At 42.8% G+C, this 20868-nt stretch overlaps 2 protein-coding genes across 2 annotated transcripts; both read right to left on the minus strand.

Moving 5' to 3' along the window:
• Positions 1-10451: 10451 nt before the first annotated feature.
• On the minus strand, positions 10452-13737 carry rdh14a (retinol dehydrogenase 14a). Its single transcript, XM_063223989.1, has 2 exons — positions 13395-13737; positions 10452-12650 (listed from the first exon to the last, which is right to left on the minus strand). Exons 1-2 carry the CDS (start codon positions 13635-13637, stop codon positions 12033-12035), a joined length of 861 nt encoding a protein of 286 aa, XP_063080059.1. The 5' UTR covers positions 13638-13737; the 3' UTR covers positions 10452-12032.
• Positions 13738-16950: 3213 nt separating this feature from the next.
• Positions 16951-20846, minus strand: LOC134469967 (perforin-1-like). The gene is made up of 3 exons (XM_063223990.1): positions 20782-20846; positions 19824-20379; positions 16951-18290 (listed from the first exon to the last, which is right to left on the minus strand). Exons 2-3 carry the CDS (start codon positions 20366-20368, stop codon positions 17276-17278), a joined length of 1560 nt encoding a protein of 519 aa, XP_063080060.1. The 5' UTR covers positions 20369-20379; positions 20782-20846; the 3' UTR covers positions 16951-17275.
• Between the last annotated feature and the right edge of the window lie 22 nt (positions 20847-20868).

Raw genomic sequence — 20868 nt, forward strand, 5'->3', positions numbered from 1 at the left:
TGTGTGTGTGTGTGTGTGTGTGTGTGTGTGTGTGTGTGTGTGTGTGTGTGTGTGTGTGTGTGTGTGTGTGTGTGTGCATAGGGGGCAAACATTTCCCCCACTTTGAAGAAAAGGTGCAACAATGTTGATATGTGCAACAATGTTCACTAATTATGTTTTCTTGGTCAGTCTGTTTAAAGCACAAGTTTACTGACAGGTTAGGGTTCAGGGTAGGTTTGGCCTGGTTACAGCTTAGCCTTCTGTAGTTGTATACGAGTGCCCTACAAGGATAGGAATGAAAGGTTGTGTGTGTGTGTGTGTGTGTCTGTGTGTGTGTGTGTGTACATGTGTGTGTGTGTATGTGTGTACATGTGTGTGTGCGTGAGTGTGTGTGTGTGTGTGTGTCTGTGTGTGTGTGTGTGTACATGTGTGTGTGTGTGTGTGTGTACATGTGTGTGTGCGTGAGTGTGTGTACATGTGTGTGTGCGTGTACGTGTGTGTGTGTGTACATGTGTGTGTGTGCGTGTGCGTGTGTGTGTGTACGCGTGTGTGTGTGTGAGTGTGTGTGTGTGTGTGTGCGTGTGCACGCATGTGTGTGTGTCTCTCTCTCTGCGTGTGTGTGTGTGTGCGTCTCTCTGCGTGTGTGTGTGTGTGTCTCACTCTCACTTCCTCCTGCTTCACATTGCTTCCTCCAGTTTTATACTGTCAACTTCATATCCACTCAGCCAACTGTTGTCCACTGTTGACAAATGAGTATGTTTTACTGCTTTTAAATAAATATTGGCCTATTAAATGCCTTTTTGATACTCTTGCATGACAAATATAATCCGCAGTGTGGGAAAGAAAAGGCATCGGGCCGCACAGCTGATTGAAATTAATGAGCGAGCGGCAATTAACATAACAATTTGTAGCGGCTGTTTGGTTCCTAAGCACCTGGGGTTGAGCAGGGTCACGGGAGGTTTTTCAAACTCACCGATCGCTCCTTTTCATCAGGGGGGCATTTATCTGGGAACCAAAAATAACCCCTTGGGTTTGGCACTTGTGCACCTAAAGTCATAAATCTTACGAGAGAGAGAGAGAGAGAGAGAGAGAGAGAGAGAGAGAGAGAGAGAGAGAGAGAGAGACCCATGTCTGGAGCGAGGAAAAGAAAAAAAACGAAAGGTTTTTTATTTTCCTAACAGATCCTCTTTTCTCGCCATGACCTCTCATACTGAAGTTAACTCCACTGAAAGGACAGCAGATGAACCAGCGGAGTTAAGACATAAAACACACCAGACATTTGTCACTTTCTGTGGCGCTCTAAAACATTTTTAGGAGGGAAAAAAGAAGCCCTCTCCTTTAGAAAAAAAAAAAAAGACACCCATGATGCATTGTGCTCTGGCTTGTTTCTGGCAGCAGCTAGGGAGAATGTGACACTGTGCAGACCGTTGGAGGGTTTGTTTTTTTCTTTCAGTCTTTCTTTCTCTTTTTCTCCTTTTGTGAACACGGGGTGGTGATGACAGGACGCATCTTGCTGATATTAACAATAAATAATGTCTGTGACGGGGGGGAGAGGAGAGGGCAGCGGAGCTGCTCAGCTGTCTTGCCGGTCCCCAGGTGGGGCACAGCATGACAGGATCTGTTTACACAGAGTCCACCGAGAAAATGGGCTCCAGCCATTGACAGCCCGAGAGAGAGAGAGAGAGAGAGAGAGAGAGAGAGAGAGAGAGAGAGAGAGAGAGAGAGAGAGAGAGAGAGAGAGAGAGAGAGAATAACCCTCAACTTTCAACAACTTTCGTCTTGGGTGAGTTTGGACTGATTGGTGCGATCAAAGACCCCATCCCGAGCCTTTCATCTTGTGGAGACTACTGAGTCTAATCATAGACACAATGCAAGTGGCACAGCAGCCAAACCAGCCTGCAGATGAGCCTTAGCTATGCACCAGGCTACCCGTCCAATCACTACTTTTCCAGATTTCCAAATGTAACAAGAATATTTCACTAACTCCCTTTCTGTAGAAAAGTAAGGTAGGCTATCTTCTGCGCTCCCACTCTTCTAGTGTATGGGTGTCAAACTCAAATTGACCAAGGGCTAAAATCAAAATCTGTCACGGGCCGAACGCAGAATCTATTTTAAAAAATTGACTAAAATTGTGATTTAGTCTTAATACACATAGTTAATTTCGCACACACCTCTTTTCCGTCATATATGCTAGTTCAAATATGCCTTCATTGGCCTTGGCCCACTCATTGGCACCCCCAAAATGACTACATAACTGTGACGCACCAAATGTCATGTTCAAGTCTAGTTACGCTATACCAGTGGTTCCCTTTTTCTGCTGCAACCCCATTTTGACCTTTGACCTGTTTAGTCTTCTGCATAGGTTTGTCGCTTGCTGCACCGATACTGTACAGTAGGCCTAGATTTACAACTATACAATAGCTTCTATGTTTATTCTAGCCATTCATACCACACACACACATTGATGAATTTAGAGTTACTATTGCACTCTCATACATTAACTCCATCTTATCACAGGAGATGGATTTTATATGACCTGTATTTACATATTAAACATTTACTCGGTATTTTATGGGACGATGGAATGAACATGGATGGAATGAATCCAGCCAAAAATGTTGTATCAAAACACTTCATTCTTGATATGCACTAAAACTTGACAGTCCATCACAACGCACTATATGACCATCTGCACCCAAATTGGAAAGCGAAAGGATGGAGGACGGAGCTGGAATGCAGCGATGTGACTTCTTTCGACTGCATGGGAAAGGGACCAGACAACCTTAGGGACCTTTAAAGCAAGATGAGGGGAATGTTTGTAGAGTGAGAGGCCTGACATGACACGACACCAGTGTTTTCACCATGCAGATATCCGCCTAGACAGTATTCTAATATTAATAGTGACAAAGTACGAGAGTCGGGGAGAAAAACACACACAGTAGACACATCAACATCGTAAAATATTTGGACTGGAGAGAGGGAGAGAGATAGATAGAGAGTGTGTGTTTGTGTGTGTGTGTGTGTGTGTGTGTGTGTGTGTGTGTGTGTGTGTGTGTGTGTGTGTGTGTGTGTGTGTGTGTGAGAGAGAGAGAGAGAGAGAGAGAGAGAGAGAGAGAGAGAGAGAGAGAGAGAGAGAGAGAGAGAGAGAGAGAGAGAGAGAGAGAATGATAGACAGAAAGGAAAAGAGCCAGAGAATGAAGATCCATAAGAACATCAAAGACAGAGGGAGGACAGATACATCGACACGGCCGAGGCAGACGAGACAGACAGACAAAGCTCCAGATTGAGCCCCAAGTGGACAGGCCACTCAGCACAGCCCATGAGCCTTGCCTTGGCTCTCTCTTCCTGTGACTGTTTGTATTGGTTAAGCCCAAACAAATCCTCCTTTGGCCAAGTCCTGCCCCTGGTGCTCACTCGCCGGGCGCTCCAGACCAGCGTATAGCCCCATACGGCTGCCTGCCTGCCTGCCTGCCTCACAGTAAACTCTTCCAGATGATTTATGGGGGGGGCTCTCTGCACTGTATCTTAGGGCCTTGCCTCCACCACCACCACATCCCACCACCACTGCTGCTGCTGCTGCTGCTGCTGCTGCTGCTGCTGTTTCTGCTGATGCTTCAGCTCACCCCTCTCGAATCTCTTCTCTCTTTCACTCTCTCTCTCATTCGCTCTCTCTTACCCAGCTATCTTTATCTCTCTCTCTCTCCCTCTCAGTGTTCCCTCGTCTTTCACTCTCTCTCACCTCTCTCTCTCCTAGCTTTCCTTTTCTAGCTCTCTCTCTCCTCTCTCTCTCCTAGCTTTCCTTTTCTAGCTCTCTCTCTCAGTGTTCTCTCTCAGTGCCCCCCCCCCCTCAGCCTAGACTACAGGCTGTGTAGAGAATTAGACCGCCTTACGGCCAGCTGCAACAGAGACCACACGGCACAACAGAGACCCGCGCCTCCGGTAAACACTTTCAAACAGTATCCGGCAGTAACCCTCCACAGACTATACAGTGTGTCATTCAAAGCCCCAGTGATCTCCCAGCTGTGCCCTCCGCCGTGCCACCCATGTGGAGCACACCGATGCCGTCCTGGGCTGTGCTGGGCTGGGCTGGGCTGAGCGGCATGAGCAAGACAGGGCATGGTAGAAACCACTGCTCTGCAACTGCCATGGAAGAAAAGAGAAGTCCACTTTACAGTATATGAATGGTGCTACCACTAACAACCACCTTCCATGGTGGTGTAAAGGGCCCCGACATAAGAGAGCTTATCTGTGCACTGCACACACCACCATGGGTTCCATCGCCACGGAGATGCCAAGGCCACGTTTGGTGATGTGGGAACCAGAGGCCGCAGTGCAGACTGAGGTCTGAGTTGCTTGTGCGTAAACAAACAGTGGTCGCGGTGGTACGGCACAGTGTAAACTGCGCATATCTCTCCGAGCACAACACTGTCATTTGTCAGGGCCAGTGTTGAACATTAGAGGCCACTGTTAACATCCCTCCTTCATCCTTTAACAAGCACAGGAACAAGATATCATCCCCGGTAGTCAATCACTTCCACCCTATAACCCCCATCCCCTCCCCTCGTCCTCACCACCACCACCACCGAATCTGCACACTCACCCCAACAACAATAATGAGTGGGTGTAGCTTCCACCGCAGCTTAAAGTAAACAACATTCTCCCCTTCGAGAAACATCGTTTCCTCTGTCTGTGTAAGCTGTGCTAACATGGCGGCACACACAGGCCGCCATCTGACTCTCTGGAGCAGCACATGCAGAGGAGCACAGCAGGTCTAAACTATAGACTTGTCGTCGCACACTCAGAACTCACACTCATCAAGATGACCCTGATGAAGGCGTAAGCCGAAACGTTGGTCTAATTAAATGTAACTGCATGAAGTTCTGAGTGTGCGACGACCATTCTTTTTCAAGTTGAGTCTATTGTCTGCCGTACGCACCTCAAACGGTGTGCGTTTACTGAAACCCAAAGAAAGACTAAACTATAGACTTAAAATATGGCCTATGTTGCACGGCACATGGATAGCCGCAAATGCACAATTATACTATACACTCTGGCTGCAGTAAAGATAGCGTTGTCTTGAGTGCGGTGGGGCCCCAGCTGGCCTGGCCCAGACCAGACAACGTGTTATTCTATATCCCTCCTGTCCTGATCCACAGCTTCACTGCCTTATCACTCGCCGATGTATACTCCTCTCAAAAACTCCTCGCACTCTTTCCCCCCCCCTCTTTTCATTTTTTGTGTTATTAATAGCTGCCCACTGCAGCGGCGCAATAACACAATGAGAAATGACGGAGGGGCGGATAATTTGTCGTGAACACACAGAGAAAAGTTGAAAAGTTCAGCGAGGAGATCTCTGCCTGCCTGCCTGCCTGCCTGCCTGCCGGTCCTGCCTGCCTGCCTGCCTTGCCTGCCTGCCTGTTTTGGGGATGTGCTGTGGAGTGAGAGAGGCCAAGGAAAATAACGCGGCTGTTTTCCCTTCTGCTCTTGGTAGGCTTGGCTCCCGGCCAGGCCCGTATTAAGAAAGATGCTGAAAGGTAGAGATAAATAATGGTCACATTAATCACGCGGCAACACGGGAGGAGAAGCTGCAGGTTGCGCCTCTGACGTCCCAGCTCAACCGAACTGGACAGCTCCGCCGTTTGATCTGCTCCATGACACATCACCTAGACATATTGTGGGAAGAGATTGGGGGAGGACTGTACCATCATTTTGTTGTTGTTTTATTCTTTTTTTTTTTAAACTGCCTTTTTATGAATGTTATTGCAAAAGATTCTCAGATGCCATCTTCTGATTTTTTTTTCCAAAGCAAGCTTTACAACTGCTGGCATGGGGTCAAAACGGTCTTTCGCAACCATCTACCTCCAGTAGGTCCAAAATAACGTTCTCTCTCCCATAACTGTGTTTACCTAAGTCTGAAATCAATTTCGGGCTGCAGACATCGCACTAACCACCATTCAGGGTTCCCATGAAGTGTTAAATGAAACATACTCTGGAGGACCTACAGTGCTGTACACTGGCTGGCCATGGGTATGGATTTGTGGGAGACTAGCCAGCGCCAAACAACAGGAGGGGATGTCCCATCCAAGAGATGATTGGGTGGTTACAGAACAAGAGGTGGAGATCCTCCGGTTTGGAAAATGGACACTGTTTCATTTTGGCCGCAGTATGCTGTGAATGAGAGGAAAACTCACAAGCTCGCCTAGCTCACCTCAGCTCACCTCATCCACTGATACCTTCGAAAAACACAGCATTACCTTACGTTGAAATGTTCTTATTAACTCAGAGTGTAGGCCTATCCTTTTCAAAACAATATATTCGTGTTTTTCACAAAGTTGTGTTATTCTACATTATTTGATTAAAAATATATTGCTGTCAGATCTACTTATATTTTCTTGTTTCAAGATTCTGCTTTGTCAAAACAAATCTAGAAACAATTGAGGAGAGTGTACTCATGTGACTACAGATGTTAGTTTTACCATCTTATAAACATTTTATTATAATCTTTCAAACAATTTTGACATTAATATTAAGCCAAATTTCCAACTAATGTTGTGTGGCCTTGCATGCATTTTTGGGTGGCAGTCAGTCTCAGATGTTTCAGTAAAATAAAAGCAGAACGTCATCTTGAATTTGCTCCACGGGGTATAATTACGTACATTTACATGTTCGAGTGGTCTGCCGATCTAATAGGGGATCTTAGGGGATGAACCCTCATAGATGATTGATGCCATAAATCATCAGGGTCAACTCCGTTCATCAGTTATTGTTACGCATTTAGCTTTGCATTGAGCAGATCTCCACGATGGTTATCGTCACCAAAATCCTCCGAGAATGTCATTCTCAGATCTTACAGAAATCGTGTCTTGCATCAAGTGTTTTTTTTTTTTTTTTAGATGTGGGTCCTGTTTTGTGTCTGAACCCACAATAGCTCGGTGGCGTCTCACTTTGGCCTTTATCATTGCCAGGCCGAATGCCTTCAGTATCATGTCATTGGCCACGGTGACTCCAACTGTCACACTGATTACTGCAACACAGGAAGGATGTGGAAGGTAATGGATGTGCTGTGTGTGTGTGCTGTGTGTGTGTGTGTGTGTGTGTGTGTGTGTGTGTGTGTGTGTGTGTGTGTGTGTGTGTGTGTGTGTGTGTGTGTGTGTGTGTGTGTGTGTGTGTGTGTGTGTGTGTGTGTCTGTGTCTGTGTCTGTGTGTGTGTGTGTTGCATAGGGCCCTCAGTGAGTAAGTCAAAGTAGGCTATATAGGCCCTCAAACTGACCAGGCATAGTCCACAGGCAATTCATTATGCCGTAAGCTCCACACGAAGGCCACCTCACACAATCAGCATGATAAGAACATGTGGTGGCTCGAAGAAGCAAAATATTTGGAGAGTTACCGTTGTTCACTGAACTGCTCTCACCAATCCCTGCATGTAGAGGTGAGTTGTGTGGTCGAGTTGGTCATGAGAGAATATGCAGACACTCCCATAGGTGCGTCGACAATAAGTTCACTTTGCTTTTCCCCATGCAGGTCAGTCTGAAAGGCCCTCACTTTGAGTAAATCACTGTAGAACAACCCCCTCAGGCGAACTGTTTCGATTCAATTGAAGCATGAAGAGTTCTAATGAGTTGGTGATGAATGGTTCATGTAAAAATCATGTTTGCTTTTTTTCAGTTCCATTAGCTTTTGCAAATAATATTACAACTATAATTCTTTCCTATGCATCACAGGAATTCAACACACAAAATCTGTAGCAGTATGATTTGTTAGGTGTGTGTATTTAATTATGCAACACATGACCGAAAGAATGGATGGTCAATATTATGCTGAAAATATCTAAAATATACAAAAGGTTTGAATGCTGTAGGCACGTTTAGCTGTGATAATGGTTTAATTGTTCTGGCAGAACACTTGAATAATTCTCGCAGATGTCAGCATTTGAATATGTTTATTTGTGAAATGATTATATTCATCCGCCATGTCGTTTTCCCAACCACTATTTCTGGTAGGAGTAACAAAAGTAGCAACAGGAAATCACATTAGAAAATGTTTGGTGAGGCCAAATAGGCTGTAGGCCGAAACAGGAAAATTACGAACAGAAAAATATTATCAGTGTGATTGAACAACAGATGAACAAGCCTATGCTGTTCAGGACACTTTATCAAAGTATAGTTCTACTGACGACAGTCTATATTTGACCTTTCGAGCAGAAGCAGAGAAGCTTAACCTGTGAGAAATATAAGTTGCTCAGAGAGAGAGAGAGAGAGAGAGAGAGAGAGAGAGAGAGAGAGAGAGAGAGAGAGAGAGAGAGAGAGAGAGAGAGAGAAAGGTGTTAACATGCAACTACCGTGTGAAATGTGGTAATTCCAAGGAGAGCCCAGAGCAAAATGAACACTGCACATCTAGGACGTGCAACTGCAAGAGGCCACTTCCAGTGTAAACCACCTCTGTAAATCACAGCTTATCAGTTACACTTTGGGACCAGTCAAATCCCTCACCTTGGCAAATGCACACTTCCCATGAAAATGATTCAGACTCCGATTCTGAGCAATCACTTCCATGTGCGAATGCTACATAAAAACTGAACGACGTTAAAAAATATGGACAAAAAAATGACATTGTTTTTTTTTATACTTGCCACAGACCAAAACATTTCCTTACAGCCTGAGAAAAATCCTTTATGTTTACAACAGTATGTCAAAATATACCACACGACTTCTTGGAGGGATGTTTAAAGGGCTACTTAAAAATGATCTTTACCAGTATGGTCTAAAATAGCAATGTGTTGGCTTAGCTGGCAGAAAAGAAAAGGCAGACTACTGTTTGCACCCAACTATCTATGCTGCATCCTTTGCAGCTCTAATTCAATGATGTGAACTTTGTACAGTACATGTGGTCTTCAGGTTGAAATAATGCCAGAGCCAACCTCATTGCCCTATACAGTAGGGCCTAGAAGACTGAGGCAAAATCAGGTAAGCAAACATCTTTACTGCTGCCCACTAAAGCACCTATGAATTAACCGTGGCGACGGGTTGGCAGCAATGTGCAACTTGCTTTAGGTCAATAAAACTTGATCTCCCAAAAAGCCCTCTCTGCGTTCGTCAGCCACTCCAATTTCCACATGCTTCTCCTTATGTAAAACAAACGCACCGGACAATAAACTTGATGGGAGTTCTTTGCTTTGCTTGGAGGCCACATTCAGCATAAACACACAAATTAGGAAAAATAATGCTGTCTAGCAGAGGAAGAAAGTCAATATTCAGACTCTGAAACTGGTAATCCATGAGAATTATATTGGGTGGCTGGGTGTTCTGGGGGAATAACAGTGGAGTCAGAACTAGGGTGAATATAAAAATGGGATGTCTAAATGGAAACTTTTTTTTGATGGAAAGCTTTGATATTTTTCCTCAAAATAAATTACACAGCGATTTGAGCCATGACAGGCATAAAAAAAGTCATGGACTTGGTGTATAAAATCAGTATAATATGTATCGCAACCCTCTACTTATGTCATTGTTTGTTACGTTTTTATCTCTGAGCCAGTGTAGTGCAACTGTGTCTGCCAATGCCCATATCTAGCAGCCACTTACCCTGTAGTAAATATGCCTCACAACACACAGGGAGTTTCTGGGAGAAAAGCAATCTGAGGCTGAGGAAATTACTCAAATCTCATATTTTAAATCTTGGAGTACCTTCGTGACAAAAAAAAATGCTTACAGGAAAAAGCAATGAATGAAAAAGGAGCTTCTCAGTTTCAAATGGAAACAGGCTGGCCCTGTTTGTTGATGGCAGTAGTCTACCCTCCTGAAAGCTCGCACGATAAGTAATCTTAGCATTCTGGCAGAGAATACCTCCGCTGATGTGGCATCATTGCAGAACGCATCATTAGAGGCCTTAACTCTCCTAATTTCAGTCATTTTCTTTATTTGTAAAACAAACAGGCCTTGGCTTCCACAGCGGAGCGCACCAAGACCTCCCTTACTCTGTGGCAAGGCTGGATCAAATTAATTCAGCCTTTGCTTTGGATCTTAAATGTTTTCTGGCCAGTCAGTGCTCTCTGCAAATGAACCAGTAAATGCACTAATGACAGTCGCAGGTGGTAAAAGCATTAGAAATGCATTGGGGAGGGTTGCTACCATTTCGACAGGGACACTTAATCTAGCGTTAATGCAAAAGGAAAACATTCCGCAATAATAGCTATGCACTGTATGTGGCAAAGAACGCATAACCGTGGTATGGCACCAAGGACTAGCATGGTTAATTAGAATGCATAACCGTGGTATGGCACCAAGGACTAGCATGGTTAATTAGAACCTAAGTGAACTTTGAGCAGTTCCACTAAAGTCACTGAGCACATGCCAATAGTATCCTTTTTTCAGTGTTCTATTTTTACATAATCATGTTTTTGTTTCTAAATTCTTAAAAGACCATAGTAAATCTTGAAGTGCTGTCAGTTTAAAACACTTTTTTCAGGACATACATGGCTTTAGAAGATATGTTTAATTCTGGGATTGTGCAAAGTTTTGTAATATAGTTTTTGCCAGAATCTGACAATCAAAAAAGCAAACAAAAAACAAACATGCAAACAACAACAAAAACACAGTTTGATTTAAGGCATGTAAACAAACCAAGCCAAGAGCAGGGCACATGTGAGATGAATTCTCATTTTGCTATTTTCCATTAGTATAACCATGACTTCAATAACGCATCAACACAGTGATTTGATGAAGAATACTAATTAATAAATACAAAACAATCAGACATGAATTCAGCCAACAAATCTTCATCAAGGTAATTTCAGTGAAGAACAATTACAGTTCAGTCAATCATCAGTTTTATAATGCTATAAATATTCATCTCATTAAACATATAATCAGTGCAAAACAACTCAGCATAAGTAACACTGGCATAGGAAGTAATGGAGCTAATTCATTGATACGAATGAGTCAGAAATCAATAATCCTCTTGACCTAGAGCAGATAGTGAATATTCTTTTCTTAAAAAACAGTTTTAAGCCTTTTATGCTTTTATTTTTTACTGGACAGTAGGAGAGTGAAGGGAAACGAGTGGGAGACAAAGGCGGGGGAAGATATGAAATGGGGCTCAGGCCGGAATTGATCCCCGGTCCCAGGCGTTACTGCACATCGCCTTAGCCATTTGACCCACAGTCAAAGCTGATAGTGCTGTATTTTGGTCAGCGGAAATATTTCTAATGAAGGCACTTCAATGGCCCACCCAAAAGGCTTTAAAGCAGAGTTCTATTCAGTCGCCCTATAGCCGGGGTGTCAAACTCAAATTAAAACTCACAGGGCAAAAATCTAAATCTGGGATGAAGTCGCGAGCCATAACTCAACATTTATCTTCAAAAACATGTCTGAAAGACTGCAATTGTGCACTTAAAGCTTGCAAACACATTCCCATCATGTAAGGTATAGTTCAGATGTGCCTGCACATTTTCAGTTGTATGAGTGGGAGATATCAGTTTGCATTTGGTGTTACACTGGCCTGGGCCCACTCATAATTCTTTTGATGTCCAAAGTTTGTGTTGAAGTTGTATTGCTATATATTAATGGTAAAACAACTGTCATACACACTCAAAATGATCCTGCAGGTCAAATTAAATGACACTGTGGGCCGGATTTGGCTCCCGGGCCTGAGTCTGACATCCCATTAAATATCTGAAGGCACCCCACTCCTCCACATACTGTACCCAGCTAGTGCAGTTACAGCCCTTGGAGGGCAGTGAAGCAAATTCAAAAGTGTTACAAGTTGATGGACCACAGAAATGATTTTGCCTCTTCTTTGAAACCTTATTATTTAAGGTGGAAAAACGACTTGGTGTTGCTTTACGTGCACCCAAACTTCCACTAAGTAGAACCCCATGTGCTTTCTGTGTTAGGCTATACTGTGTAAGGTGTGCGCGCACACACACACGCACACGCGCACGCGCACACACACACACACACACACACACACACACACACACACACACACACACACACACACACACACACAGTACAAGAACACAAAAGGTCAAGAGCAGCCCATTATGAGCGTTTCTTTCACGTTGTTATCCTGACCATAACTTCACTTATGTCCCACAGTTTCTTGGCAGTGTCCTCATCTATAGCCTTTGGCAGCAGCTCCTGCGGCTGACAGTTGGCAAAGCATTTCCCCTGGACGCCCTCCACGTCAGGGGAGCAGGCCAGGTACACTGACGTTTGCGCTCCTTCCTGGGGAGTCTTGAAGAAGGCCCGGGAGGCCAGGTCGAAGAGTGGCTTGGCCAGCAGAGGGATGCGGACGTGCCTGCCTAGGTTAGTCCTGACGATCCCCGGAGTGAGGGCGTTGACGGTCACCCCAGTGTCCTGCAGCTGCTGCGCCAGCTCGTACGTGAAGAGAAGGTTGGCCAGCTTGCTGCGGGCATAGGCGAAGGCCTTGTCGTAGCTCTGCTCACTGTTCAGGTCGTCAAAGTTAATCTCACCATATTTGTAGAGTTTCGACGACACCACAACTATGCGGCTCGGGGCCGAATGCCTAAGCAGGTCCAGCAGGAGGTTGGTGAGGAGAAAGTGGCCGAGGTGATTCACCCCGAACTGCATCTCAAAGCCGTCCTCTGTCTTAGTGTAAGGACACTGGTATATCCCTGCGTTGTTAATCAGCACATCAATCCTGGACTCTTCCTAAGGAGAGAGATAAGTTAATGCATGCCATAATAGCAATGGCATATATTATCAATTCCAATGGCTTAGTCTGCGGCCTGCTGGGGTTGTTGTTTGCGCCGCTGCCTTAGGTTTAATTATGTGAGCTACCAGCCTGGTATAGGTATGTTGTAATCCCTCTGCGGTGCAAGCAAGTACACAGAACACACAGTCAGTGTTTTGATTTGTACTCTCATGTGACATTTTCTTTTACCCCTTCACAAATAAGTAGGCTTCTGACTGAACTGATTCACTGAAAAATATGACATCTCATGCTTCACTGTAGGCCCATCACTGATGGCCAGATGTGGTCCAATCAGGACTTTGGAAATGATTGCACAAGTGAAAACAAAACAGCACAGAAAGAAAACAGATCAAGAGTGAGATTTTTTTTTTCTTTTTAAGTGTCCACATCTTTCATATTATTATTATTATTAGGCTAATAATAATAAATAAATAATAATAATTTGAAAAATCCCCTAATTATATTTCTCCTGGTTTACTTGCTAAAGCCATGCATTTTACCATTATAAATATAGTCATTTTGTTGTGGAATATCTGACCAAAAGTTGCAGACACTGTGGTGAACGACGCACACTAAACTCACTGACAGTTCGTATTATCATCAGCGTCACTTCACGGTTCAGTGGAGCCAAGTGCAGCCTTTGCTAAGGTTAGCTAGCTAGCCAATGCAATAAACAACACTACAACTGAGAAACCAAATACCTTGATAATCTCTTCACAGAACGTGTGTACCGATTGAAGAGATGCAAGGTCCAGGTATTTAATCAACACTTCCCCACAGTCCTGCCCAGCCTCCTCCACAACTTCACGGGCTGCTTCTTCAGCTCTGACTTGGTCGCGGCAAGCCATGATAACACGTCCCTGCTGTTTTAGCAACTCAACAGTTGTAGCTTTTCCAATGCCACTGTTGGCACCGGTAACTATTATTGTTTTCCCTCGCATCATTTTGATGTGGACTGCTAGGTTTCCATAAATGACGAGTCCAAAGGGAATGAAAACAGCAGCGAATTATTGTGTCACGAGACCATTATTCAGCAGCTACGATGGAAATGCATTACCCAGAAGTCATTGCACATAATTAAAGACACAGGCAACCCAGTGAGAGAAGGAGAAACCGGAGAACCAGCACTTGATGTTGATGAACTTGGACATTTAGTGCGGGCAAAATTAGTATGTATAGGTGCACAGGTGTGCATTTCATGATGTTGTGCATCAGGTAGCCTACTCTTTGTTTATTTACTGTCTAGCAACAGAAGTGAACTGATAGCCTATCTTTCACTAGTTTAGTAGACTTGACATGACAGTGGGATGCTATGGCTTGACTGATATGTTTTTGATAGGTAGGCCTAATGAAGAAACAAGTATTGGTGTTTAGTTCATCTGAAATTGGGTGAGTATTTGTAGGCCTACAGGTATGTGAAAAGTACTTTGGGAAAGCAAACACTTAATAGCCATTTATAACTGTCTGGCCTGGCCATGGTGTGAGCGTATTCAAAACATCTACGCCACAATTCACTGGCACCCAGGTCAACCATAACCATGCCAAAATTTTGCCAAAAGCCTATGGCGTGCCAAAAGAAAGCCATGAATGGCAGATATCTGCCAAAACAAAGCCAAAATATCCAGGTAGAACCTTGATTAGAATAGAGCTCGAAAGTGACGTCACTTCCCCCGATTTCATGGGACCTCAACAGCGTTTTTAGCCGAAAATCGTTGCATGTAATCCAATGGCGGTATTAAAATGGCGTTTCGATCCCCTTCGAGTTGTGCCACGAGCTCCATATATGTTGTTTCTGATATTTTTGCTTAATTTTTCGTACGAACCCCCACATTTTTTAGAAAGCTGTGTTTCTTCACATTTTTCATGCCGACGGCCTCGGAACAAAACATTGATACGTCTGTATGAATAATCTTTATCTAGCCTCTTAAACAGCATATTTGTAGCCCAGCGCATATCATGACTGAGATCAGAAGATAATTACTCTCTACGTTGTTAGATGGTCAGCTTAGGTCCCGTGAAACGCGGAACTAAGGGGCGGGACTTTCGAGCTCTATGATGGCCAAATAGGCTTGCCATATGTAGCCAAATAGGCTGAATAACAATCTGAAACCTGCATTTTGTAATCTTTTTTGTAAATAAATCAAAGCTAAAATGTTGGGTTGCCTCGCAAGGCGCCTGAATGCTTACAGGTAGGCCTAAGCCTATAGGGCCTACTGTGGAAGTCATAGGCCAGTCAATCTAGCTCTAAAAAGGCCCAAACCCGGGATGAATTGCAATATGGTTCCTACTTTTAGAGTGATCCTTACACCACCTTGTATCACATATTAAAAATCTACAGCTTTATATTTAGTGGAACATACTTTTTTCGAGGTCAAAGTTGGCAGATTTCCCATTCATTTCTCCATAGGGAGAGAATAGGAAATAATGGTGAATAGGGTGCAATTTTAAACTATGGCATATTCATTTGAAACGTTCACAGATGGTAACTCCCATTCAGGCAAACAATTTTTGTATTGCAAGTTTTCTGAAATATGATGATGAAATATGCAAATGAGGTCATATGTACTGAAATATGTGCTAAAATCTGTGGTAACAGACCCAGCATAAAACAAATTGCAATAGTAATGGTTTATACATTACATTAATCCTTCAACCCCTATGCATCACATAAAAATCCACTTTCATCAATTCAGTGGAACATACTTTCCCCAAGGTCAAAAGTATCCGATTTTACCCACTGAATGGCAAAATGCATTGCAAATCTGCTACTTCTGACCTTCAAAAAAGTATGTCCCACTAAAGTGATGAAGGTGGATTTTTCATATGTGATGTAGGGTGGACTTGTAACAATAAAAAGTGTAAATCATTACTTTTGCAATTTGTTTTATGTTTTGCCTGTTGTTGCATAATTTATCACATATTTAAGTAGATGTGATCTCATTTGCATGTTTAATCATCATATTTCAGATAACGCACACACGCACACACACACTCACATAACACATGGCCCTATTTTGGGACCTTTTTCTTTTCTCTTTTCCTTTTATTTACATGCATGCTTTTTGCTTCTGTAGTGGGTTTTATTTATTTTGTTACTAACAGTCTGTTTTGATATTGGATGAATGTTTTCTAGCCTGCCTATTTTGGACACCAGATGGAAATTAGCCCTTGGGCTACAATCTGGCATATTTACATATATGTACATGTATGTATATGTTCATTAATGTGCAATGTCCTGAAGAAATAAAGTAAAGTAAAGTAAAGTAAAGTAAACTTGCATACAAAAAATCTTTGTCTTTGCTTCAGTAAATTACTGTGAACGTTTCAAATTGATATCTTATTGTTTAAAATTTTAGCCGATTCCCCAAGTATCTCCTATATTGTCTCCCTATGGGAAAATGAATGGGAAATCTCCAACTTTGACCTTGAAAAAAAGTATGTTCCACAAAATATAAAGCTGTAGATTTTTAATATGTTATTTAGACCTACCTAGGGATTACAAAAAACATGGAATGATTACTATTGCAAATTGTCCCGGGTCAAACGCTAGATTGACTGGCCTATCAGTCGGCCTATGAGTTCAACAAAGGTAGGCCTAATTAATGCATTATTATTAAAGCTTCTCTCAAGAAAGGCTCAGGTCACGGTTTATTTTATTAGGCCTATATTTTGTTTAGGCTTATTTAATGGGACTATTCATTATTTCAATGTTTTACTTTTCATTTAACTAAGTCCTCTTATTAAATCTTGTTATAGCCTTGGCTACATATCCACTTGTACTGACGATATCTACAGTAATGTTGAAAGGAAAGGACAAAAAGCTATGTACAAGTCATACAGGTGCAGGTGTAAGGCAGGAAAACTTGATCAATGCTGAAAGTCCAGAAAACACTGCACCCTGAGTAGGTGCCTGTTCTTGTTGTTTTATTTCTTGGACCGAACACCTCTTTACCTACCTGTATTAGCCAGGTATATTAAGGTATCACATGATAACATCATGATTAGTGGCTTGATACCAGCCATTCTCACAGGTGCATGAAGAATCATCATGATCACATGATCATATGCCCCTTTTAATTCCTCTGAATTATTTATTTCAAAGTTCACAATTTGTTTTCCCTAACATTTGCATTCATGAACTTCTGACTTGAGGTCATTGTGAAGGTCGCTGCATCAAAATTGTTTTGGATGTATGTGCTGTGGGTTTAAATAGCATCATCAAAATTCTTTTGAATTTAAAAGCTTTTATTGGTGGGCTCACAAATGGAAAGAAAACTTTATGAAACAGACACATGAATGCATACTATTTTACGAGTAACATGGGTAAAACTATATATGGGTATTTTAATAAACCTTATACCAAACTTATATTTAATGCAATTGTACAGTATTATTAGCAAAATCTTGAAAATTTCCCATAGGGTACCACCACCTGTTAATACATGTATTTATTATTGTGATGATAGCATCTCGTAATAACACGTTCAATCAAAGAAGATCTAACCAACACCAGCTAACAATAATTATTTTCAGAAAAGCACACCAATGGAAAAAGCAAAGCCAAGAACTTGGGGGTTGAATTCTATCCTGAGCGAGGGGAGTACTCGTGACACATGTCACCAGTGAGTTGAGCAGCGCATGTGAGAGTATAGCTGATTGTGACCGTGCTGCTTCCAAAGGAACATGTCTTAGTGCCGGATCCTGCTGGCAGGTTGAAGGAACAGCCTCCTAGATGCTCCCAACGCCACCAGTCGTCATCAAACACGTCAACACGCAGAGAGCTGCCAGCGACAGTGTGCACGGTTCCAAAATCGATGGGGTTCCACGTAGGATGGTCTGAATGAACCATGTTGGTTTCTTTTGTGTGACCTCCATAATTAACTTTGGCAAATGCTTCAGTGTGGCTCCACCAGTCTCCCGACAGTCCACTTGCTCTGATGGAGTTGATCTTCAGTGTGGCCTTGCGAAGCTCTGATGGGCAGCAGTTACCTGAATTGCAGTCAAGACTTCCAGAGGGTGGGGAGACCGCGTTTTCCTTCAGGTACTGTTGAATGGCGGTGATCACGTTGGCTTGGATGACCTTGTCTGTTATCAGCCTGGACAGGGGGTTCAGGGAATAGCTCACCACACCTGGGTCTTCTTTAAGCTGGTCGAACCAGAGCTGAAACCCTGTTGAGTCATTGTAGGATGAGGAGAGACTTCCGGGCATCACGTCTCCAGGAGTCATCTCTGTCACTTGATGGAAGTAAGTGTGGTGGCTGGTGACTGTGGCATCATTGTTGTCGAATACTGATGAACAAGACTCCACGCTGGGACTGAAAGCAGGAAGGGGAAGCCCAAATGCCAGAGACAATTTGGCAGTCAAACACCTGTTCACGTCTTCGGTGCGTTGGCCTTTGAGAGACGCAAGACATGTGCGAATGGCTGTCACTGTCTTTATTTTCCCACCCAGATCGACTTTGTCTAGATAGTGAGTGCCATAGGTGTTGATGAGCTGTTTGTAGTGCTTCTTAGTCTTCTCATTGTACTGCTGTGGGAGTCGGCTGATGTCATCACTGAACTCTCTGTTGAGACTTGCCTGGCTGGAGACTCGGAAGCTGTCAGGGGGGGTGGGGTGGGGGGGGGGGAGACAGGAAAGAGAAGAATGCACTTTTAAAACCGTTTCATCTCATCTTTCATTTTGGTAGCAAGTCATGTCAAACCGCTTAATGCAAATTATGCATTTATTTATTGAAATATAACTCATTAAATATTCTCGTCGATGTGGAAAGGGATAAGAAGACAGGATAAATGAAATACCCCTCTTAGTACAGTATGTGTTCACACATCATGCAAAGGAATATATTGCAATATTTCTCAATATACTGTAAGCTACTACATGACAGTACTGTGTAAGTACTAAGTAATATGATACAGTACAGGCCAAAAGTTTGGACACACCTTTTTATTCAATGCATTCTCTGTTTTGTTGTGGCCATTTACTGTACATTACAGATGTTCGCAGAGGGCATCAAAACTGTGCATGAACACTATACAGTATATACAGTACGTAGACTTATGTGCTTAACAAAAATACAAGTTCTAGCAGTTTTACAATATTGATGTCAGCTGTCTATCCACCTGATGTCAACATTGCACAACTGATGGGCCCACACCCGGTCAGTCAGGTCAATCATAATTGAACGCAAAAGTTATCCAATAACTCACTGTAATTGTAGAACTAGAATTTTGAGACATTTTAGGTAATTGCCAATACAGGCCTTTTACAAACATTTTCTTGATCTGACATTGAGTCACTTGGTCTATAGCCAGTTTCTTGGAGAAGTCACTTGTTGGAGGGAATCTGTGGTAGGATATTTTTGGTACCACTCTTCCACCTAGATAACCAGCTATGTTAGACCAAGTGACTCATTATAAAGAATGACTCATATAAAGAAAATCTTGCTTGTATTGGCAACTGCCTGAAAGAATTTCTAGTTCTAATTCTAATGAGTTATTGGATGACTTTTGTGATCAATTGAGATTGACTTAACTGACTGGGTGTTTTTTTTACTGTACTGAAAAATAGACTAAATATAAGCTTGTTGAAATGTGTGGACCCATCAGTTGTGCTGTGCTGACGTCAGGGAGATAGACCAATGACATTGCTGTTGGACAACTGCTAGAATTGATATTTTGTTGTTAACAACATAATTCTACGTGTGTTCACGCACATGCTTGATGCCCTCCGTGAAAATGTACAATGTAACTTACTGTAGGCCTAAATAGCCATTAAAATAAAGAAAATTCATTGAATGAGAAGGTGTGTCCAAACTTTTTGCCCGTATTGTAGACTGTATTATGATAAAACAATGATATGATACTGTATATAATGCGATATATTTTGCAGTGTAAGAAAATATACTGTAATTGGACATTCCATATTCCATTCTGCAAAATATTTTGAATAGGTACAAAATTGAAATTAATACCTACTGTATTGCAACATAAACTGTAATATGCAATGTACTACAATTTAGTAAGGATGCTGTATGGTACTTTGCTGTGCATGTAATGTGCTGATTTGGTCTGATGCAGTATTTACAACACTTCAATGTTCAACTTGCGGATTAATAAATTAACAAACATACCTGTAATATGTGGTGTTGAATTCATGCACAGTGAATGTGTAGTAGTCCTCCTTGGCCATTTGTAGGGCAAACCTGGAAGAGACCGACTTCCCCATCCCCACCTCCACCTCTGCTCCCAAGCCAAATTTTTCGATGCCAAGCCCAATCTTCCAATCATTTTTTATAGAAGACCCTGCACTGTGCACAAGTTCATTCACAGACGCGTAAGAAGTGCTGGCGAGGGATCCGGTGGTCTTGGAGATGGAGCGCCAGTCCACCACAGACAGTGGAAGCTTCTGCAGCTCGTTGTCCATTTCGTCATTCTCACATAACTGGCAGGTGCTGTCGTTGCGCAGATATGTCTGCACATCGAGAGTGTAGGCCCTCTTTCGTGCCATCTTCACTATGTCGAAGCCCTCACCAACCAGGTCGTGCCCAGGGACGAAGGGGGCCTCCATGCATTCCTCCCTCTTGCCCACTCTGCAGGTGCAGGAGGCAGGGCTCAAGAGGGCAAACAGCAGCAGGCCACATAGGTGCAGCAGGTACAGATGTGGAAGTTGAGCCATAACAGTGGCAACTGTAACATGAAAAATGTGGTCATGGTCATTCCTGAGCAGCCTTTTCCAAGTCAAGTCAAGTGGACTTTATTGTCAATTTCTTATGCACTGGTCATAGAAAGAATTGATATTACTTTTCTTGCTTTTCCATGCATAGACATAAACATACTTTAGATGTAGACATAGACATAAATAATGAGACATGCAGACATTAAAGTGCAATACTGGACAACAGAAGGCAGTAAGAACATGTTGTAATAGAGGTATTTGTGTTGTGCTTATATATTTATGTTCTAGTGTAACATTCTGACAGTAATGGTGATCTAAAAAGCAGATTTTGGGAAAAATGTAAATTACTGTAAGTAGGTGACATACAAAATATTAAATGCATTAGAAAAAGTAATCACTGCCTAATCACTTACCTGAGATGTTCCGACCAAGATCGCTAAATTGGAATGCTATGAAGTTGTCACTTGACCCAAGTCGTTTTCAGGTTGGTACACATCTGA

Source organism: Engraulis encrasicolus, chromosome 19 (assembly GCF_034702125.1).
Source record: "Engraulis encrasicolus isolate BLACKSEA-1 chromosome 19, IST_EnEncr_1.0, whole genome shotgun sequence".
Classification (NCBI taxonomy): Eukaryota; Metazoa; Chordata; class Actinopteri; order Clupeiformes; family Engraulidae; genus Engraulis; species Engraulis encrasicolus.

Excerpts from the sequence above, each read along its gene's own strand:
- rdh14a (XM_063223989.1), bottom strand. The coding sequence starts at position 13,637 with ATGATGCGAGGGAAAACAATAATAGTTACCGGTGCCAACAGTGGCATT. Across the intron at positions 12,651-13,394 it reads TCTGTGAAGAGATTATCAAG|GAAGAGTCCAGGATTGATGT; the intron begins GTATTTGGTTTC and ends CTCTCTCCTTAG.
- LOC134469967 (XM_063223990.1), bottom strand. The coding sequence starts at position 20,368 with ATGGCTCAACTTCCACATCTGTACCTGCTGCACCTATGTGGCCTGCTG. Across the intron at positions 18,291-19,823 it reads TTCAACACCACATATTACAG|CTTCCGAGTCTCCAGCCAGG; the intron begins GTATGTTTGTTA and ends CCCCCCTGACAG.